Source organism: Leptonychotes weddellii, chromosome 1, assembly GCF_054177405.1.
Source record: "Leptonychotes weddellii isolate Sample4059 chromosome 1, ASM5417740v2, whole genome shotgun sequence".
NCBI lineage: Eukaryota > Metazoa > Chordata > Mammalia > Carnivora > Phocidae > Leptonychotes > Leptonychotes weddellii.
The window spans coordinates 119,355,327-119,378,764 of record NC_138369.1 but is presented as its reverse complement, the minus strand read 5'-3'; the positions used below and the strand labels follow the sequence as shown (position 1 = coordinate 119,378,764).

General features: G+C 47.8%; 1 protein-coding gene across 5 annotated transcripts in view; it reads right to left on the bottom strand.

Annotated features, from left to right (window-relative positions):
* Positions 1-4,783: 4,783 nt before the first annotated feature.
* VPS8 (VPS8 subunit of CORVET complex) overlaps positions 4,784-23,438 on the bottom strand; it is a 244,539-nt gene continuing 225,884 nt past the window's right edge. For 4 of the 5 annotated variants that reach the window (XM_081830850.1, XM_081830874.1, XM_081830861.1 and 1 more), the window contains 2 exons: positions 7,941-8,021; positions 4,784-5,497 (listed from right to left, as the gene is read on the bottom strand). In XM_081830850.1, the coding sequence (XP_081686976.1) occupies positions 5,348-5,497; positions 7,941-8,021 (231 nt within the window). In that variant the 3' untranslated portion in view covers positions 4,784-5,347. The remainder of the gene's footprint in view (positions 5,498-7,940; positions 8,022-23,438) is intronic. The other variant, XM_081830876.1, reaches the window with a different exon arrangement.

The window sequence follows — 23,438 nt, the reverse complement described above, 5'->3', positions numbered from 1 at the left end:
TTTATTATTTTTGTCTTTTAATCTTCATGCTAGCTTTGTAAGTGGCTGATCCACTGCCTTTATTACGTATTTGCCTTCACAAGTGGTATTTTTTTCTTTCATTTGTTTTACTATTTCTGGTTATAGTTTTTCTGTCCCACTTAAGACCCTTTAACATTTCTTGTAAGGTTGGTTAAATGATGAACTCCTTTGGTTTTTGCCTATTTGGGAACCTTCAATTCTAGATGATAATCTTGTCAGGTAGAGTATTCTTGGTTGAATACTTTCAGTGCTTTAAATATATCCTGCCAGTCCCTTCTGGCTGCAGATTTTCTGCTGGAAAATCAGCTGATAGTCCTATGGGGTTTTCCTTGTATATAATTATTTGGTTTTTTTCTTGCTGCTTTTAAGATTCTCTCTTTAACATTTACCATTTTAATTATAAATGTATTCATGTGGCTTTCTTTGGGTTCATCTTATTTGGAACTCTGTGCTTCCTGGACCTGAATGTCCTCTTCTTTTCCTAGGTTAGGGGAGTTTTCAGCCATTATTGCTTCAAATAAGTATTCTGTCCCCTTCTCTCTCTCTGCTCTTTCTGGGACCTCTATAATGTGAATGTTATTGTACTTGATGTTTTCCTAGAGACCCCTTAAATATCCTCACTTTTACAAAATTCTTGTGTCTTTTCCCTGTTCTGGTGATTTCCCCTATTCTCTCTTTGATTGCTGATCTGCATCATCTTATCTACTGTTCACTCCCTCTAGTGTATTTTTCATTTGAATTATTGTAATCATCAGCTCTGATTGGTTCTTATATTATCTCTCTGTTATAGTTTTCCCTGTGTTCCTCCATTCTTCTCCCAATTTCAATGAGCATTTTTATGACCATTACTTTGAACTCTTTGTCAGATGAATTACCTCTATTTCATTATGATTTTTTTCCTGGGGTTTTTATCTTGTTCTTTTGTTTGAAACAGATTTCTCTGTCTCATTTTATTTTGATTTTCTGTTTGTTTCTATAAATTAGGAGGAACACTTACCTGTCCTGGTCGGGAAGGAGTGGCCTCGTGTAGGAGCATTTCCTGTGGAGACTGTGTGTGACTGACTGGAAGCTTTGGCAGGCTGGTGGGAGCTAAGCAGTTGTGGGCTGGGGTGGAGGGGTATCTCAGGGCACTCACTCCATGTCAGGGCTGCCTTGGCACAGTGGTTATAGCTGGAGTGAGCACATGCCAGGGCGTCCTTGGGTGCACCACGCTAGGGCCACCTTGATGGGACAGCTGGATTTGAAGTGGGCCTGGGCTGGGGGAGCTAGGGTGTGCCTTGTCAGGGCCACCCTGGGGGCAGTCCCTGGGTGCACAATGCCAGAGCTGCCCTGGCAGGCTGGCTGGAGCTGGAGCAGACTGGGGGTCCTGGGGTACACCATGCCAGGGCCACCCTGGTGAGATGGCTGGAATGTGCAAAGACCAGAGGAGTCCTGGGGCCTTTGCAGGACAGTGGGCATGGGCTGGGAGGGAATCCCTGGGTGTGCTGCACTGGGGCTGTATTGGTGGGATGACTGGGTTGGGTGGATGCTGGGAGTGGAGGGGGTAGTCTCAGAGTGCACTGCGCCAGAGCGATCTTGAGGGGGATGGCTGGAGCTGGTGTGGGCCAGGGGTCCAGGGTGCGCTGGGGCAGTCCTAACAGGCTGGTGTGAGCGCCTGGACCCTGCTCCTGCCTATGCTATCAAGGTGGAGGGCGAGTGTAAAAAATGGCATGGACCATGCCTGTTACCCTGGAGAGTTCCAGCAGTTCCCTGCCAGTTTGGTGGCTGCCCTAAGGTTAGTAAATGGATTTGCTTCGCTTATAATCTAATTAGCCTTTAAGCCACTGTTGTTTTTACTGTGCCTCAGGGTAGGGGAGTCTGGACTGGGACCCTCAGTGACCTCCCTCTCTATCGCACTGGGGGGGGGTGTTCCCATGGTTACCATGTCTCCATCTCTCCTAGTCTTCTCTATGTGGTCCCTCTACTGTTTGTTGGGCTGTTCAATCAGCCCTCAGTTTTTTTGAAGGAACTGCTCTCTACGTAGGTGTATATAAATCGTGTCAGTGGGAGGAGGTGAGTTTAGGGTCGTTCTCTGCTGCCATCTTGGACCACCTTCCTTAATTTTACTACTTTTGTCTTTTAACCTTCATGCTTGCCTTGTGATTGATCCACTAGGTTTGTTGTATTTTTCCAGTGAGATTTTTAAAAAATATTTTCTCTACACCCAGTGTGGGGCTTGAACTCATAACCTCAAGATCAAGAGTTGCACGCTATTCTGACTGAGCTAGCCAGGCACTGCTTTCCAGTGAGATTTTTGCTTTAATATGCTTCCTTATTAGTGCCATTTCTTTTCAGCTTAAATAAATCCCTTTAAAACACTTACTGTAGGGCTGGTTTAGTGGTGATGAACTCCTTTAGCTTTTGCTTATCTGGAAAGCAAAATCTCTCAATCTCCTAATCGCTCCTTAAATTCTGAATGGTAATCTTGCTGGGCAGAGAATTCTTGGTTGGAAGTTTTTTCCTTTTTGAACTTCGAATATGTCATGCCATTTCCTCCTGGTCAGTAAAGTTTCTGCTGAAAAATCTGATAGCTTTATGGGGTTTTCTTTATATATCACAAGTTGTTTTTCCTCCTGCTGCTCCTGATTCTCTCTTTAATTTCTACCATTTTTTAAAAAGATTTTAGTCATTTATTTAAAAGAGAGAGAACATAAGCGGTGGGGGGAGTGGAGGAGCAAAGGGAGAGAGAAGCAGACTCACTGCTGAGCAGGGACCCCCATGTGGGGCTTCATCCTAGGACCCCGGAATCATGACCTGAGCCAAAGGTAGACGCTTGACTGACTGAGCCACCCAGGTGCCCCTAGTTTCTACCATTTTAATTATAATGTGTGTTGGTGTGGTTTTCTTTGGTTTATCCTGGACCTGGATGTCTGATTCCTTTCCCAGATTAGTTTTCAGCCACTATTTCTTCAAATAATTTTTTTGGCCCTTTTTTTCTTCCTCTGGGATCTATGTAATGTGAATTCTATTCTGCTTGATAAGACCCAAAGGTCCCTTAAGGTATTTTCACTCTTTTAAAAATTTTCTTCATTTTGTTGCTTTGTCTGGGTGAGTTCCATTGCTCCTCCTCATCCAGCTCATTGATCTGTTCTTCTACTTCAGTCTCTTGTGGAACCCCTCTAGTGTATTTTTTAGTTTAGTTATAACTTCTGTTTGGTACTTTCTTATATATTCTCCTTGTTGAAGTTCTGTGCTCATCCATTCTTCTCCCGAGTTTGGTGAGCATCCTTATGACCATTTTATCAGGTAGTTTGCAAATCTGTTTCATTTAGTTCTTTTCCTGAGGTCTTGTGCTTTTGTTTGGAGCTATTCTTCTATCCCCTAATTTTGCCTAACTCTCCACGTTTCTAAGTATTAGGTGAGTCAGTGACCTCTCTCAATGTTGAAGAAGTGGCCTTTTGTAGGTGTCCTGTGGGATGCAGAAGGACAATCTCCTTTGGTCCCCTACGTGAGCTGTGTGCCCCCTCCTACTGGGCTGGGCCATGGCCCTGGTACTCTGGGGGTGTCAGGCCTACTGCAGTGTGTTTGGGTGGGGCTGTCAGTGGGGTGTAACTTCTCTGGGGCTAGCAGATTAGACGGAGAATTCCAAAATGGCCCACCAGTATCTCAGCCCCCAGGGGAAATCTGCTGTTTCCTCTTTGGCAGATGCTTTAAGGTTAATAAATGGGTCTCTTTACTTAGTCTACGTGCTTTTTAAATTGGTGTTTTTGCACTGGTTTCTGGGTACAGTCTGTGCCTCAGCTCTTTAAGAGTGGGTTTTCCATTATTTACTGTTTTTCTGGACATAGCCCCACTGATTTTCAAAACCTAGTGTTTTGGGGGCTCATCTCTCCTGATCTCCTGTGGAGGATCTAAGGTTTGCGGTGTATTTGATGTGCAGCTCAAATGCCTCACTCCTCAGGGAAGAGTTCCATACACACTTGTGCTTCCCCATGGCTGATGTTGTCCCCTGGCAAGTCCGTGTCTTTGCCTCTTTCCCAGCTTGATGTTGTCCTTTCAGGCTTTGTTGTGGAGGCTCTCTTCGTTCCATTTTCAGTTCCCTTTCAGAGGGAATTATTCCGTATGTAGTTGTTGATTTGTTGTGTCCCTGGGAGGAGACGGGTTCAGGATCTTGTCACACTGCCATCTTGAACTCAACTTTGTTCTGCCATTTTTCTTTTTTGAGGGAGAGCGAGCAAGCACTAAGAGCTGGGGGGGCGGGGAGGAAGGGGCAGAGCGAGGGAGAAAGAGAATCTTAAACAGATTCCATGCTCAGCACGGAGCCCCATGTGGGGCTCGATCTCACGACCCTGAGATCACGACCTGAGCGGAAGTCAAGAGTTGGATACTTAACTGACAAGCCCCCCTGCCATTTCAGGTGTGTGCTGCCTTGGTTAAATTATTCATCATGTGAGTCTCAGCTTCTTTTTTTCTGTAAAAGAGGGTTGAATTTGAACTAATGAAACTAAATTGTGGGGGAGCCTGGGTGGCTCAGTCATTGGGCATCTACCTTTGGCTCAGGTCATGATCCCAGGGCCCTGGGATCGAGCCCCGCGTCGGGCTCCCTGCTCCGCGGGAAGCCTGCTTCTCCCTCTCCCACTCCCCCTGCTGTGTTCCCTGTGTCAAATAAATAAAAAAAAATCTTAAAAAACAACAAAAAACCCCAAAAAACTGAATTGTGGCAACAAGGGCTCTAAATGTCCCTCATGACTGGACAGACTGAGAGCTGGCCAGCAGGCCTGCAGAACTTAAACAGAGAGGCATTTATTGTTAGGGCAAAGCTTACACTCAAATGGGTTTTCACGTAAACGCATCAAAAGGGCGATGCCCTGCCCCCAGGTGTTTGCTTTCAGTTCTCCTGCTGCCTGGCCCACCACTGTTCTGTCTTCCTGACAGCAGCAAGAGCTCGAGTTCCTCCATGTTACCCAGCAGCTGGAGGGGACCAAGTAGGACAGACTCCTGAATGCCATCTGCCCAAGTCCCATCTATTCTCAAAGCTTCAGGGAAACTGAAAAAAGTCCCAAAGGGCAAAGCATATGTTCTTAAAAAGCTGGATGGAAGTATGAGACATTCCTTTGCTGAATAAGCAAACAAAATCAACTGGTCGGTGAACTGATGCTGCTGCAACATCCTGGGAGAGACAGGGAGTCTCCCCGGGGGATGATGGGCGTGGAGAAAGGCCCGGGCACGGACATCCACCTCGGCTCAGAAGGGGGCAGGCGGAGGGGCCAAGCCAGTTAGAGACGGGTCCCTCCCTGACTGCATCAGGATCATGTCTGGTCTCCAGTGCCAGGCCCCCCAAGAGGCCTCAGTCCTCAGTCACAGGTGGGGGAATGAGCTGCAGCTGGAAATTCTCATTCTGGAAGACGCTGTTGAAAGCAGGGCCACTCTGGGAGCCACTGAATGGCCTGTAGCTCTCACTGCTGCGATTCTGGGAGAGCTCTGTGAGGAGAGCCAGCTGCAAAAGAAGGGACACCCATCAGCCAAGGTGTGTGGAACAGAGGTGGAGGAGCCTTGATCCCCCTGCCTCGGATACACAAGGGACGGGGCTACGCCACAGGGAAGTATAAAACTGGCTCTGGATCCCAGGGCAATGACCCCGGATTTACGATCCCTGGCTCTGACGTCTCCTGTGTAACCTGTCCAGCCCCCACTTCAGCTGTGAGGAGGGAGCCGTAAGCCATGGCAGGGCCGGCAGGTCTGGGTCAGGCTCCGGACCCCACGTCCGCAGGAACTTCTACTAGTGCAAGGTCACTGCAACAAGTGCGCTATGCTACGTCCTCTACGTGTGTATGGTTTCTAACCTTCCACAAGAAGCCTCTGCGTACAAAACGCAGAGTTCTCAGAGTTAACGTGTCCTAAGTCACTCAGTGCTGAGTGGTAGTGCGGGACTCAACCTCAGGTCCACGTGGCAATTTCTGCTTAGCCGAGCCACCTATGGTCCTGCCTTCCCTGGTCTGGCACCCGTTCCTACTCACCCACCCTGCCAGGAACTCTGTCCTCTGCTGATCTAGCCGGTAAGGGGTTCTCTCTCCATCCAGGCAGTGACGACGCAAGGGCCACGTGTATCCATTCGTCACTTCTGTGGAAAACTCACTACCAGTGATTGTGGGAACTGGAGACACAGCAGACGGGCCTCTCAGTTCAAAGTGCCCACTTATCTAAAGCACTCCGGCCCCAGTGACGCTCTAGGGCGCAGCCGACGACACTGGCTCAGGAGCCCCACCTGCGAGTTACTCAGCTGGCCATGGACGCACAGCTCAAGTCGTCCTGCCGGGACTCGCACTGAGGGCCCGGCCTGGGGAGACACATGTCCCTTGGTCCACAGAGCCCCATCTTTGCCACTTCTCATCCTCTCTAACCCTCTCAGCTGCCCATCAGCCTGTGAAGTTCTCCCTAAGAACAATTCTGTAGAAGACTAGGAACAGAACAGGCAACAGATGGTACATAAACTCAAAGTTCTTCCACATTCAGACACTGTGAGGTTTAGAAAGATCAACTGAAAAAATATTTTCTATTTCCTAAGAGAAGATCTGTGTTCTACTTCTGTAACTTTGTGATCTAGAAATCAAGGAATAGTGAATAATGGCTCCACAGTTTGAAGCAGAGCTTCCTTAGGAGGCTCAGAAAGCCAACTCATGGGGCAGAGCCTGGCTGAGGCTGAGAACTCAGCAAAGCCGCTGGGCCCCATTCCGGAGACCCCTGGGGAAGCTTCCTGGAATAAAAACCGACTCTCCAAGAGGGAACACCGCTTTTCCTCGGGGCTACCGCCCCTCCCCCCCCCCAGCAGGTATTTGCAGAAGAGCAGGGAGGGGGCCAGGGAGTCCAGGCACAGAAGCAGAGCCACACACGGTGTGTGCGAGCTTAAGCGGAGCGCCGAGAACAAATCGGGCCCGGCTGGAGTCTAGGTAGGACTTGGGACGTGGAGAAGGTGGTAGGTAGTTTGGACTCCACCTTCCAGGGATGAGAGGCAGGAAAGAGTTTTAATAAGGGGGTGACCAGACACTGGGGTTTGGAGCGAGTCCCCAGGCAGCAGGGACAGAAGACCTGCAGTGGCCTCTGAGTGACCGTTTGGAGGGAAAGGGGAGAAATCCACAGGAGGTACAGAGAAGATGCCTCTGGGGGTTCCCTGGGGAGCGGAGGGGTGCCGCCAGGCTTCTGCTCTGGGTGACTGGCTGGGGTGCCCAGGCAGCAGGTGAGGAAGAACAGGTGGAGGAAGTTATCGGGCACCCTTGGGACGTGCCTGGGGGGCGCGCAGACGGACGCGGGGGCAGGTCCGCTAGCAGCTCTCCCGGGCCGTCCTCTTCTACGGTTCCGGACGGGTCCCAGTCATTTCAGCCCCTGGCCCTCGGCAATAAAGACCCATTTGCCCAGTGTCCGCTGCAGTCAGGTGCAGTCGGGCACCTACGTTCTGGACAACAGAAATGAGATCTACACCTTCTAGAACCGTCTGGACATAGTTTATTTCCTCCTGCTCTCCTTTTCCTCCACCTTGCCAGCCGGTGCGCAGTGGTGACGGGGAAGCCGGAGCAGCCCTGCTAAACCACGCGAGTGGGCGCCCCGAGCCAAGGACGCCAGGAGAGAGGAGGACGCCGGAGACAGGCTCCGGGCAGGCGCCCCGGCGGCCCACGTTCCCACGTCTGTCTTGGGTACCCGTCATTCAGCGGTTGTGTTCATGGCCAAACGCGCTCGGCCGGCGCAGATGGGGCCGTCATTAGTACACACACGGCCGGGACGGAGCTCTGGCCACCTCCTCCGTGTCCTCCGCTAATCCTGAGGGCTCCCCGGGGCCAGGGCTCCAAACTGAGGCGGCGGCTGGGGTGAGGGCCGGAGGACGCCACCCTTCCCAAACAGTGGTTATAAAGTGGGAAATAAAATGCGAGCCGCCCCAAAAACATTACCCGGGAGCTTCCTCGGTAGAGACGGCAAAGCTGATCAAAGGCCTGGATTTGCTGCGGGTCCAGGACGGGTTCCGAGGCTGCCTGGAAATCAGAAACGAGAAGGTGACCACCGCGCGCGGGCGGCCTCTGCGCTTGGCCAGTGCGGAGCCAGAAGCCGGTCTTCCCGCCTTTCCGAAGAGATGCAGGCGGCAGCAGTGCGAGACCCTACCGAACATTCATGAGAAACAGGCACGGCCTTCCGCAGCCCCTCGGTGCCACCCTGCAGGCTGACCTGTGGAGGGACTGTCCCCACTGGGGTCTCTCTGGGTCTCCACACACAAGCTCCCCTCGGGGCTCGGGACCCCCGTTTGCCTCCGGCCAGGCTGCACTCCCGTACCCGCGGCCGAAGCCAGCGGGCAAAAGAGGCGGCCGGGGGGGCGCTTCGTAATTACATCATGTCCTTTCCCTGTCTCGTGATCAAGCTGGCAGCCACCTAACGGGGTGGCAAGGTTAGCCTACTGGCTTTTGGAAGAGGTGAAGTTTAACTTCTCTCTCTACAGCTGTCCGGCTCTGCTCCGCCTGCCACGGTGGCGGGCACGCTGATACTGTGCTTCTCGTCTCCTCTTGGTGGGTCTGCTCCAACGCTCTTACCCACAGGAAATAAGTGGGATCCCGGGGAGGCAGCCATAGGCTTTGGAGTCTGAGGTAAACTGGAAGAGCAGTTCTGACGCTAGCTTGCCATGTGACCTTAGGTAAGTTACTTTTCTGAGCCTCAACGGCCTTACCCGTGAGAGAAGAAAATGCTTTCCTTATGGGCCCACCGACAATTAGATGAGATACAGATTTAAAGTGTCGTGAACATGCCTGGCACCTCACAAGGGCTCCGTACATGCTAGCTTCTATTACTACAATTTAGAGATGCCCTTAAATGTTGCTTTCAGGTGTTTTTATGCTTATGTGTAAGATTAGTGAAAAGAGGCCTTTGTTCTGTATTTATTATGAACCTCTCTTGGCATGAATAAAAGCATCACTAAATACACAATGAATGTATCTGTAAAGGAGGATTTCAGTGACGAAGGGTCTGGATGGTGACAGGGTGCCACTCTATGAGGAAGGTACGGTCATGTCCATTTTTTCCCCCTAAGAAGGATTCTGAACTTTAAAAAAAAAAGCATTACACAGAGGTTACATACATTTATAATTTGTCTTCCAGGAAGGACTTTGCTTCTTTTCCTCAAAGTTTTTACTATCCTTAAGGGGAAACAATGGACTAAGAGCTCAGAGAGACGAGAGAAACACTACCCTTGAAATCACTCACGCTAGCCTAGTGGGGAGCTGTTTTACCACTTCACCTCCTGAGCAGGCGAAAAGGATCTCCTGTAAGGTCCAGAAGGCAGCTATGAGAGAGAAGGCTCACATCTCATGGCCCCTGGAACCCCATAGTGGTGCCCCACTAAGGTAACGCCTTAGTTCTTGGCGCCCTCAGTGATGTGGGGATGGCTGAGGACAAGGCCGCTCAGTGGAAATCCTGAGGAGGACAGTACGATCCAAAACAGCCAGAAAAGAGAAGAGGGGACCCACAGAGGCTCTGCTTTTCATTCTGTTCCACGTCTCTGGGTCTGCCAGACAAATGGAGAGATCACTCTCTGAGAATGTTTAAACTTGCCTTGACACTTTTTAGACACCTTTTCTCTGTAATTTGGTAGGAAAACCATCGTATTCTTGGAGACTGAGTGTGTGGAGTATCACACTTCCGACAGATACTAAGTAAAATACACAGGGAAGACCCAAGCTCAAGATGATCAGAAAGTCTGAGAAACACTACACACCTAGCTTAAACAAAGCAAAACAAGAAAAAATACTTAATTACCTTCGAGATACTTAACAAAAAACATGGTTTTGCCACCTGATTTCCCATGTCCCTTTAGTATCAATGGCATAAACTGGGGAGCGGGGCGGGTTGAGGACAAGGGTGATACTTGTCTTTCATTGGCCATTCAAAGCCTCAGCTGTGGGGCTTGCCACTGCCACAGGCCATATGACAAGGGCCCGACCACCCCGATGTCACCTTTGCTTATTCCCTGGTTGCTCTGTGTTTCATAAAGGAGGTCCAGACAGAAACAAGTCAGCAGTAGACTAGGGAAGGGAGTGGAGGGGGCGGATTATGGTGAGGGGAAGGCAGGTTAGTTACACAGCAGGTTTAAATGCCAAGTTAGCATCTGATGAAGCAGCAAGAGCCAGAAAAGCTCTCTCCTTATAGAGGTACTTTTATAAAACAGCTCTTTGCTTTGAAGGGATATTGTAAGAAAAAAAAAATCTCGTGAAATGCACTATTGTACTTGTTACGTAAGTGTGGATGGTGCCGGCCACTTAACGGTGACCCACTTAAGAAATTCCCATCAGGGGCATCTGGGTGGCTCAGTTGTTAAGCGTCTGCCTTCGGCTCAGGTTATGATCCCAGGGTCCTGGGATCGAGCCCCGCATCGGGCTCCCTGCTTGGCGGGAAGCCTGCTTCTCCCTCTCCCACTCCCCCTGCTTGTGTTCCCTCTCTCGCTGTCTCTCTCTCTCTGTCAAAAAATAAATAAAATCTTTAAAAAAAAAAAAAAAAAAGAAATTCCCATCAGACCTTGCTGAGAAAAGCTGTACTGGACACAGACCTGCTAATAATTGTATTTTGTTTTTTGTTTTTATCACTATGGAGCTCAGGGATAAATGGTTAGTACAACTAGCAACTGCTGAGGACTTTGTGGCAAACATTTATGTATGCAATTATAACCCAGTTTTATAATAAAATTTTCCTCCTTTATTTATTTCATCCTACTCGATGTATGTTGGAAACCAACTCAAATCATTTTGGGAAAGTGAAGGTCAGGTCATAAGTAGAAAATGCCACCGCTAAAAACAGAATCCTGCTCTCACCCCCCAGGAAATACTATGGGCAGATGAGTCTATTCTAGGCATAGAATAAATGACTCTAGCCCCCGGGGGTTTGCTCACTGAGGCAGAAAGTGCAGAACTCATGCTTTCTGATCTAGTACTTCTCGGATCTGAATGTACACAAGAATCCCTGGGAGATCTTGTTAAAATGCAGAGTCCAGGTGGCAGGTCTGGGGTGGGGTCTGAGGTGCTGGGTTTCTAACATGCTCGCAGGCAGTGCTGAGAATGCTAGTCCCCAGTCTACACTGTGCTGCTACCCTGTGTTGCTAGAAAGGCTCAGGGTGGTGGGAGACTTCCTGTCCGGAGTCCTGTGTAACAGGAAACTCTCAGGTTGCGAGGTATTTTACCTCCTACTGATCCGCTGTACCAAATCATCCATTCCATTAGCATTTCTTTTTTCCTACGGCACCCACAGATCAGGGATGTTGGTTTTCAACCTACTAGGTTCGCATGCATCGTAGCAACCCTTGGATATAATAAAGTTTAATAAGGATGCTCCTGCCACATGGTTTATTCTGAATCTTACGGAATTGCAAGCCCTACATCTGTTTTACTAAATAAGGGAAGGGGATTGTGTAAATTGAGGAAGAGAAGGCTAGGAGACTTGCCTAATAGGAATAAAAAATTCATAACCAATTAAGGGTCACAAACAGGGCCTTTACCTTAGAAACTCTAGGCCGCCTCTGCCAGGAGAACAAATGGGAAGCACAGAGACACAGACACACACAGACCCATGACTGCAAACAACACGACCTGCCCAGAGAAGTGTGCGGGGTGGCCTCTCAGGGCCTTAGTCCTCTGTTATGCCCTTAAACTCCTTGGAAATACCACAGGAAGGGGTTTCCAAAGATGACGTCCTTCAGGAATGGAAAAATGTGGCTGTTGCATGGGTGTGAAGTACCTGAGGGTTACAGGTCCTATCGTACCACGCAAGCCATCACCCCAGGCCACCAGCAACTCAGCTGAGGAGCAGCTGCTGGGGCCGCCCTGGAACCCTCCCGGAAGCCAGAGGACGGACATGCCCTATTCTTGGCTGGGCATACTGGCTCTGTGGTAAAGTGAAGACAAGTCATTTGAGGCAAAAGAGGTGAGCTATTTGTAGACACGCCTAGGACCTAGTAGATGCTCACCTGTCTTAAAAGCCTTCCTGGAATAAGACTGTAGTTTTCAAAAGGAAGCATACAGGAAATGACTACTAATCACTGAAGCAGGGATTTCTGTACTCTCTCTCCAGGGTTCTACAGGCTCAAGAAGTGCCATACGGAGGCCGTGAGGGGAGGGACCAGGCCTCTGTGAATTCGCCTGTCCACCGAAGGCTTCCTGCCCATGCAGGCTCCTGTCCTATCCCCCCCAGGCCTCATGCATAAGATCCAGCTCTCGGGTTTAACAAATATCTCTGGAGTCCCTATTAGTATCGGGTTTGGGGTACAAAGATGAACAAGAGGGGTTTAATACCCCAGAATCTGTGGGACATTAAAACCCCGCAAAAAGATTTCACCTCCTCCAGTGGTGGTAAGCAAAGCTTGAGAGGTTACGGAGATATCTGATACCATATATTGCTTATTTGCCAGGGCAGGACTTGTCTGCAACATGCTCCCCCCATCATCTACATAAACCATCAAAATCTCCCTGATATGACAACATTTTGGGGCCTAGATCACACTTTTGTACGTGACACACGGAAGCCAGCACTCTCCCCAGAATGCCTCTTGTGTGTGCCCCAGACCTGTCAACAGATTGGCTTCCACGGGCCCCGTGCGTCGCCGTTATGTCGCACCCACTACAGTGGGATTCTCTGTGTATCAGTCTCGTCTGTCAGACTGTGGACTCCCTGCACATCAGAACTGTATCTTTGTCTCCTTTCTGTTCCCCATGCTCTACAGCCAGCAAATGTTCAAAAAACAGCTGCTGAACAATCGCAGATCCTGGCTGATCTGGAACTGTCCATTTTAGGTGTCTGAGCAGGCAGCCACTGGGCTCTCCTGGCCCAGCGTGAAATCACTGGCATTTGTCTTCCTACTTTCAAGAACTTGAACTTGTAAAGATTCTTTGTGATTTCTGGCGTGTTTGTCCTGTATTTCAGTGAAAATATCAATTTCATTTTATTTAATTCACTTCTGGGGAGAGGATTGTTTTTAACTGTCAAAAATACAGGTACCACCCCTTTTAAGAAGACAGGAAAACTTACCAAGCAAGCAGGACTTGTAGTTAAAAGCCTCTTTCTGTTGTTCCCCAATACTTCCTAGTGCCGACACAGCCATTCGGCGTGACCGCGGCCTGTGTGGGGGAGGTCGGGCCTGCTCCCCAAGTGCCTGGGACACTGCAGCGCTGCCCGAGCCCAAACCTGGCCTCACCGGGCACTAGATGACATTCATAGGCAAGCTGCCTATTCTTTGAGCTAGTTGTGTTTTTGTTTTGTTTTTTTGTAACGGGGGACAAGAGAAGAGCTGTGCCACAGGAAGTGGCTGGGATGAGGAGGGGAAGGCCTCCAGCACGTGGTAACTGGCCAGGATGCTCTGAGTCCTCATTTGGTGTGACTTCCTGGAGGGGGCATGGGAGGGCCCTGCGGGCGCCACACACAGACCCAGTTGGATGGGACACGGGTCCCGCGTACCTAGTCCTCACGTGGCCGAGAGGGAAAGACAGGGGACCCTAGCGCACAGTGCTGTCCACACTGGCAAACGTGGCAATGGAAGGGATGCTAAAGACAGAGAGAGAGAGAACGGGGAATGGGGGGGAGCCTTAAGAACACAGGGCCTTGGGGCACCTGGGTGGCTCGGTCATTAAGCATCTGCCTTCAGCTCAGGTCATGATCCAGAGTCCTGGGATCGAGCCCCGCACTGGGCTCCCTGCTCTGCGGGGAGCCTGCTTCTCCCTCTCCCGCTCCCCCTGCTTGTGTTCTCTCTCTCGCTGTCTCTCTCTCTGTCAAATAAATAAAATCTTTAAAAAAAAAAAGAACACAGGGCCTTGGGGCGCCTGGGTGGCTCAGTCGTTGAGCGTCTGCCTTCGGCTCAGGTCATGATCCTGGAGTCCCTGGATCGAGCCCCGCATCGGGCTCCCTCCTCGGCGGGGAGCCTGCTTCGCCCTCTCCCTCTGCCGCTCCACCCATCCACCCACTCGTGCTCTGTCTCTCTCTCTCTAATAAATAAAATCTTAAAAAAACAAAGCTTATCCTAAACAACAGTGTACTGCCAGTCCTGAGGCCTCAACTACTGTCACCATCACCCTCTTTGCTATTTCTTTAGTTGAAACAAACAAAAAAATCTGTATAAAAACTACTAAAGAACAGCAATTATGGTTATTGGCTTTAAAGTTCCTTCTCTTATGTAAAACAAAGAGAAAGGAAGGAAAGGCAGTAAGCTAGATTTTGAGCAAGATACAGTTGGTTGAACTGGAGTAATAACACAGCCTAAATTTAACAGACTATAACTGATCAGATTTAAGTTTAGGAGAACCTTTCACTAAGTGTTAAGGGACCATCAGTCCTCTCCAAATATACACAACTTTGATCGATAGTTTCCAACTACTGGTCCAGGACATCACGGTCTATAACACTATCTTAAAAGAATCTCACTCTAGAGGCTCCTGGGTGGCTCAGTCGTTAAGCGTCTGCCTTCGGCTCAGGTCATGATCCCAGGGTCCCGGGATCGAGCCCCGCATCGGGCTCCCTGCTCCGCGGGAAGCCTGCTTCTCCCTCTCCCACTCCTCCTGCTTGTGTTCCCTCTCTCGCTGTCTCTCTCTCTCTAATAAATAAATAAAATCTTAAAAAAAAAAAAGAACAGAACAGAACACAGGGCCTCTTGTCTCTTGCTTCCCAGCGCCCAGCGCTGCGCTCGGCATGGAGCACGGGGGAACGACTTATCTGCTATCAGATGGAGGAAGGGATGGCAAGGGCAAGCAAGCAGATTTTCTCCTTGCTACAAGTTCCCCGGAGCTTTCACAAGCCCTCTAGACGCAGGAAGAACACAGGGCGCATGCTCTGACAGCCCTGGGCTCCATCTGGATTCTGCAACAACTAGCTGAATGCCTCTGGCCTGCTTATTTAGCTTCTCTCAGTCTCTGTCTTTCTCTGTAAACTCTACAGAACTGTGAGGATTGGAGATCACGTATGGGCCTGGCACCTACCGGATGTTCAGTACACGGCAGCGATCTATACTCCTAAGAGAAGTGCCCTGGAAGACAGAACAGTGCGCTGGGACTCAGGAACCCTGAGCTCTAATCCTGTCACAGCTCCCTGCGTCACCTGGGCGGGTCACGGTGCCCCCCTAGGTCTACCCTCTGATCTAGCGAAAGGCAGTGCCACCCGGGCCACTCCCTACCACTCAGGAAAGGCTCCCGGGGGGTAACAGGCGTTTGAGGGCATGAAGGTTTCAAGTAAGAAAGTAACACTTACTGCAGTTACTCAGGGCTTTTATGGCGTAATCATATGCAAACTAGGGCAACCAACTAGAGGCACTAGAGATCCCGGCACGAAGCCCCACGACAGCCCTGACGAGAAAGAAGAGTCGGTCTAAGATGCTGTACAGAGAAAGCGATTTGCCAAATCAGCATCAGGCACAAACACCAAAGTGGGAGCAACCAGATGGGACAGATGGGAACGCAGTCTCAGCGGGGCAGATGCACAAACACGAAGCACCCGGCCTAGGGTCCCCAGACCCTCTAACCCACCCGCTGAGAACCGATTACGAAGGGCTTTCCAATTGGAAGAGAAGGGAAAACGCATTCGATGCTATCTGCCAGAGCACATTTTCTTCTTCCCATGTAATGAAGTCTAGTGATAAAAGCTGGAAATTAAACTGTGGCTGAACCTCAGAGGGAGAAACAGTGACGGCCCTGGAAGCGACCCACAGCGCTCCGCGTTCAAGCAAAGCCGCGGGAAAGGAGGAGAGCCCCGGGGAGAGGGACGTGGGGCTAACGTGCGGCGCCGGCACATTGCAAAGCTCGGGACTCACACGGGGTGCAGAGCAGCGCTGTCATTACAGCCGCTGGAAGGAAGCAAACCACCCAGGGCTTTCAGGATCCAAGGACTCAACTAGCACGCCAAGCGTCGAGATAGGAAAGCCACCGGGATCCGCTGCCACCCCGAGGGCGGGAGTCCTAGGAACAGGGATGATGATGATAATAATGTCAGGGATCCTGGCTCCGAAGGCTCCCACACCATGGAGAGAGGGCAGTCACGGAATCTCTACAATACATCAGGTCCCGAAATCAAAACCCCAACATTTCTTTTCCTACTGGTCTTCCCACACGAGCAGGCCAAACCTAGTTTGCCAGAGACATGGGACACTTCACATAATTCTGCAACATAATTACCTGTCTTTCCTGCATTCCAGGAAACTTCTACTGGCATTTTTGTAACTTGCCGGTGGGGCTGGAGCTGAAGGTGGAGTGGGATGAGTGGAGGGAGAATCATATTTTCCCACTTTTCTCCCTTCCTGCTGTTGGCCTCACTTTTAAATCTATCTTTCACCGGCCTCAGTCAGACTTCCGCCACTACCTAAGCTCTTTCAAACTCGAGGTCCTTCATGTTTTGCCTAAAATGAAACCCTGGCTTCAGAGATAAGAGGGAGGCGATATTTCCTTCCTCCCTGGAAACAGAAACCCCTTTCCTAAAATTCCCCTCCACACACACTTTGCTCCAGACGGAACCCTGACCTCTCACTCATCCTCATCTCCGAATGCCTCCTGTCTCTCAATAGGTCACAGTTAATAACGAATTGGGTAATGAAAGGACAAAATCAGCAGGGATGTTGCTAGGCTGCCTGGGGAGAGGAGGGAAACCCCTGGCAGAACATCTGTTAAGGAGATTTCACGTGGCGCAGTACTGATGGACCCAGAGTGAGCAGCCCTCGGGCAGAGGGCGCCTGAAGTGGGAGATGGAGAGGACGAGTATCTGACTAGAAAACACCCCTAAAAACCAAGGCCTTTAGTACCACAATGAAAAAGAACACAGTGACTTCACGGCAGCAGGAAGAACATGTCGGATTAAGTGGGCTGTGAAAGGAGTAACAACCACCGCTCCCGTGGCGGCTCAGTTGCTGAGCAGCAGCCGCCCTGTTCCGGGCACTGTGCGCGCATTAGCTCATCTAATTGTCACAAAAACCCTATGAGGGCCGTACTCCCGTCAGCCTTATTTCCCACCTCGAGCAACTAAGGTCCTGGGCTGCAGTGCGGTGCTCACGGTCACTCTGGGTGGTGGGGAAGCCAGACCTGAATTTGAGCAGTCTAGTTCCAGAGGTTTCTTTCACTTGCCTTGCCCCTGGCATCAGTGTGGAAGAAGCCTGACAGAAAGTCACTTTTCAGGGACACCGAAGGTTGAGTCAGGAGCAGAGTAGGACTAGCTGGGGGTCAAGGTGCCTTTGCCAGGCTTCTGAAACACGGATGGCCCCTGATCTCTTTCTGAGATCTTTCATGCTTCTGCTTTCTAGTTAAAGAAACTCATCCTATCAGGCCCATGAAGTCTTTTTTTTTTTTTTTAAAGATTTTATTTATTTATTTGAGAGAGAGAGTGAGAGAGAGAGAGAGCACAAGAGGGGGGAGCGGGAGAGGGAGAAGCAGACTCCCCGCCGAGCAGGGAGCCCGATGCGGGACTCGATCCCGGGACTCCAGGATCATGACCTGAGCCGAAGGCAGTCGCTTAACCAACTGAGCCACCCAGGCACCCCCCCCCCCCCATGAAGTCTTAATAAAAGATTCTGGAGAGAGAACAGTTGATGAAATGAGCTACAATGATTACTGTCATGCTTAAGAATACATTTTGGAGGACTGAGTTGAAGAAGCCCAGTGAGAGCTGACAATGTTAAGGACTAAAGCTAAGTTCTTTGAACAAATACAGAGCCACAAAAGACCCCCAACAGCCAAAGCCATCTTAAACAAGGAGAACAAAACTGGAGGTATCACAATCCCAGATTTCAAGACAGACTACAAAGCTGTAGACATTAAACAGTATGGTACTGGCACAAAAACAAATACATGGATCAGTGGAACAGAATAGAGCCCAGAAATAAACCCATGATTACATGGTCTGTTAATCTTCAACAAAGGAGGCAAGAATATGCAACAGGAAAAAATACAGTCTCTTCAACAAACTGTGTTAGGAAAACTGGACAGCAAAATGCAAAAGAATGAAACTAGACCACTGTCTTACACCACACACACAAATAAACTCAAGGGGCGCCTGGGTGGCTCGGTTGTTAAGTGTCTGCCTTCAGCTCAGGTCGTGATCCCAGGGTCCTGGGATCGAGCCCCGCATCGGGCTCCCTGCTCTGCGGGAAGCCTGCTTCTCCCTCTCCCACTCCCCCTGCTTGTGTTCCCTCTCTTGCTGTCTCTTTGTCAGATAAATAAATTAAAAAAAAAAAAAAACTCAAAATGAATTAAAGACCTAAATATGAGACCTGAAGCCATAAAAATCCTAGAAAACAGCCCAGGCAGTAATTTCTCTGACATTGGCTGTAGCAACATTTTTCTAGGTATGTCTCCTCAGGAAAGGGAAACAAAAGCAAAAATAAACTCTTGGGACTACATCAAAATAAAAAAACTTCTGCACAGCAAAGGAATCAATCAACAAAACTAAAAGACAACTTACGGAATGGGAGAAGATTTTTGCAAATGACATATCTGATAAAGGGTTAGTATCCAAAATATATCAAGAATTTATACAACTCAACACCAAAAACCCAAATAATTCAGTTAAAAAACGGGCAGAAGGCATGGATAGATATTTCTACAAAGAAGACATACACACGGCCAACAGACATGAAAAGATGCTCAGCATCACTCATCATCAGGGAAATGCAAATCAACACCTCAACGAGGTGTCACTTCACACCTGTTAGAAGGCTAAAATCAAAAACTCAAGAAACAACAGGTGTTGGCAAGGATGTAGACAAAAAGGAGCCCTCATGCACTGTGGGTGGGAATGCAAACTGGTGCAGCCACTGTGGGAAACAGTATGGAGGTTCCTCAAAAACTTAAAAATAAAACTACCGTATGATTTAGTAATTCCACTACTGGGTATTTACCCAAAGAATTTGAATTACCCAAACACTAATTCAAAAAGATACATGTACCCCTATGTTTACCACAGTATTACTTAGAACAGTCAAATTATGGAAGCAACCCAAATGTCTACTTATAGATGAATGGATAAAGAAGATATGGTGTGTGTGTGCGCGCGTGTGTGCGTGTGTCTGTATATACACACAATGGAATATCATTTAGCCATAAAAGTGAAATCTTGCCATTTACAACATGGATGGATCTAGACGGTAAAATGCTAAGTGAAGTAAGTCAGAGAAGAACAAATACTGTATGATTTCATTCATATGTGAAATTTAAGAAACAAAACAAATGAACAACAACAAAAAGAGACAAAAAGCCAAAGTCTTAAATACAGAGAACTGATGGTTACCAGAGGGGAGGTGGGGGGAGGTAGGGGGAGGGTGGGGATGGTGAAGAAGTTAAAGTGAATTAAAGAGTACACTTCTGATGAGCACTCAGTAATGTACAGAATTGCTGAATCACTATGCTGTACACCTGAAACTAACACAACACTGTATGTTAACTATACTGGGGGAAAAAAAAGAACTAAAGCTAAGTTCTTCAGTGAGAGACCTCACACACAACAATGTGAAGACAGGTTTGTGCATACACTAGGTGCTCATGAATATTTTCTGCCATCACAGAAGAAATTCTGAACTTGGCTCTTACACTAATTAGTTGGGTTGATATCCTTGATGTTAGTTGTCACCAACGTGGGATAGTGGGCTATAGGATTAGACCATCTAATAGGTCAGTTTTCTCATGTGTCAATTAGAGACAATAAAGGCTAATGCATACATTTGGCTAATGTGTGCATTAAACATGAAAGTAACCAGAATAGGGGGCACCTGGGTGGCTCAGTTGGTGAAGCGGCTGCCTTTGGCTCAGGTCATGATCCCGGGGTCCTGGGATAGAGCCCCGCGTCGGGCTCCCTGCTCAGCGGGAGCCTGCTTCCCCCTCTCTCTCTGCTGCTCTGCCTACTTGTGCTCTCTGTCAAATAAATAAATCTTTTTTTTTTTTTAAAGATTTTATTTATTTATTTGACAGAGAGAGACACAGCAAGAGAGGGAACACAAGCAGGGGGAGTAGAAGAGGGAGAAGCAGGTTTCCTGCAGAGCAGGGAGCCCGATGCGGGGCTCGATCCCAGGACCCTGGGAGCATGACCTGAGCCGAAGGCAGACGCTTAATGACTGAGCCACCCAGGCGCCCTATAAATAAAATCTTTAAAAAAAAAAAAGTAACTAGAATAAAGTCAGAGACCACTCCAGTTCCCTCATAAGAGCCTCATGAAGTAGGCTATGCAGGTATTTTCTGTTGTATAGACAAACGTAAGGTGCTATGGGTGTATAAGGTATTAGAGACTTCCCATGGGTCATCTGAGCTGCTCAGTGTGCCAGGAGTGCATGTATCTGAGGACCCCAGCAGGATCCTTGGTGGGACCAACCATAATGTTAGTGCCACGCTGTGTCATTAAGTAGAGGAACACAGTAATTTTTGTTTGGCTTGTCTACCCATTTTGCTCCCTCACAAAAATAACTGTCCCCAGATGGGTTTGAAGTCTCTGGTACCTGTATATTCACCTGTCCATGCTTGGCTACTCCTTGCCTAACCTGCTTTGAAAGGCAACAACCTTGGGAAGACCTGTGGTGGAAAAGCTAATAATCTCATTATGCCTAAAAAAAAATGGGACTTTTAAAAACTTTTAGGCAACTGTAGAATGTAGTTTAAACTTTAAAAAATATCGTTCCTTGGTCAAATGCATTAAAACCTCCCTATTATCTTGACGGAATTATTATTACAAAAGGTTGGTCATTGACTCAAATTCTCAAACACATTAAAAAATAACTGATGGATGTTGCTGCCTCCAGTGTTCTGCAGCATTAGAAACAGAAATAAAAAATGGTAGTCCTGGGAAATAAAATGGATGACAACTGGGCTGGGACCCCTACCTCCTTCCTTCCTGACGGAACTGTCCTGTGCAAACTTAGGCTCCTGCATTGTGGTATATTATGGTCTTTCCTTTTTGTCAGGAAAGGAAGATCTAAAAAAAATCTGGTAAGATTTATTTTTATGGGAAGTGGAGTTACAAAGAAAGCTTCTTAGTGGGGTGGCATTTTTCTATTGCTAGTCAGAAATCCTCCTGTGTCTTATCAGTGACCTTATTAAAAAGAATAAAAACAGGGAAAGCATTCATTTCATATATGTAATTAAGGCTTACTACCCTTTGATTATCTAACTGTTGCCTACTTAAGAATAAAGTCGAACAATTATCTTGATGGATGCCACTGTGGGCTAGCAATTATGACAAAGAGCTCTTCTGAGAGGGCAGGGTCCTTAATGATTTTCTATCAGAGCCATGATTGCTGAAACATTTTCAGTTCTAGTATTCTTGCCCATCTTAACTACACAGACCTCAAAATGATTATCTGATAACAAGAGGAATACAGAATCAAATGGAAAAGCAAGCTTAACCCTGAAATTAGCAAAACCCAATACAAGTTAACAATGTAATTACAAATCAAAAGAAAAAGAGAACTGATGCCTTGTGGCTGTACTCTGGTTATTTTAGATGTCAATTCACTGTCCAAAAGACAGAAAACCTTTTGAACCATTTCTCTCTGTAGAACATGGGTGTTGGGGGGGGCGCCTGGGTGGCTCAGTCATTAAGCATCTGCCTTCACAGCTCAGGTCATGATCCCAGGGTCCTGGGGTCGAGCCCCGCATCAGGATCCCTGCTCTGCAGGGAGTCTCCTTCTCCCTCTCCCACTTCCCCTGCTTGTGTTCTCTCTCGCGCTGTGTCTGTTAAATAAATAAATAAAATCTTTTAAAAAAACCAACCAACCAAAAAAAACATGGCTGTTGGAAGGTAGAGGGCAGGAAGTGAAGTGATAATATGGAAAGTGAATGAAAGTTATAATTAAGCTATTGTTTACTGTACTTTAAAAAACTCCCCCCAAACTACAGAGACTTCCAAATCTTGCCATTATAAAGTAATGGTACTGAACTAGACTAGCTCTCTTATAACATAAAACCAACCAAAATATATATAACTGTTGTTTTCTAACTTTGGACAAAAGGCAGAATGGGACTGTAATCCTCGGCAGAAGGGAAACATTCAGAGTCCCATCATTTCCCTGGAATTCTATCTGGAGACACTTTCTGGATGAGAGCCCAAGTAGAGCATGGCGGTCTTGCTGAACTGAGGAATTAGAGATGGGTGTTTGGGGCTGGGCAGTGGGTAAATCCGAAGAGGAGGAAGCTTAGCTGAAAATCTATACAGGAGTCCCCTTAAGTTTGTGGCCTAATACTCAGCTGCACATATGTGGGCAAGACTCCAGAAGCCTGGCAGAGAACAGGTACTGGGGAGCTGTGAGTTAAATGGAGTTTCTAGAGGTTGCAAAGTGCTGGAAGACATGGGAATACTAACCAGGTAGAGTGCAAAGACCTTGATAAACACCCTGGGTATCCAATGAGATTATTAGAAAGCTATGTATTAGGAGCAGGGTATCCTAGACCTGCCTGAACAGAGCTTAAAAATAAGCCTAAAAAATATGTAATTGATTTAACAGTAACCTGCCAGAACAAAACTCAAAAGTCTCTAAAGGTAGACAATAAAATCCAGATGCTCTACAACACAGTGTCCATAATGCCTACCACACAATCAAAAGTCTCCAGATAAGTGGAGTAGGAAAACAGGACTTATAACCAGGAAAGCAACTAATAAAAACAGACTAAGAGATGGCAGAGAGATACTGGGTTAGCAGACAAGGAATTTAAAATATCTATTTTATAAATATGTTTAAAGATTTAAAGGATGGACCTAATAAATGAATACATGAGGGAACCCCAGTAGAAAAATGGAAACTATAAAAAGAACTAGATGATGAGAGGTTAGTAAATGAGCCTATAGCACTGCAAGGTTCCTATAGTTTATGTTAGGTAGTAAAATATTAACTCTGATTAGATTGTGATAAGGTAAAGATGTATTCTGTAATCCCTACAGCTACCACTAAAAAAAAAAAAAAAAAAAAAAAAAAGCAGAGAGATACAGCTATAAAAGCAATAGAAGAATCAAAATCAATATTTAAAAAATGGTCAAATAACCCCAAAAAAGAGCGGGAAGAAGTAACAGAGGAGAATACAGGTAAGGCAGGTTGCTGGGTCCCGCAGTGCCTGCCCAGGACTATGAGGTCTGGGAGTGAAGGACGCGGGCATTTATGCACCGCACACAGGCCTGTGTACGCTCTCATCAGCGAGTTTCATGGCAACCACTGTGGTCCTTACCAAGTATTTCTGACTTGACCGTGTAAACTGTAAGGAATCAATATCCTGGGTACACATAAAACTTTCTTCCTGGGAACCAGAGTGAATGTGAGCCACAAAAACTGAGGCAATGCACACGTGGGTTTCACTGGGCCGTTACAGTAATGATTTACATACTTTCCAGTTTCACTAAACTATCCTGTTTTAGGTCATGGAAATTTCAAGAAGGTTTCATTCAAGATTCCTCCTCCCCAAATGCTTTAAGCTATTGTTGAATTC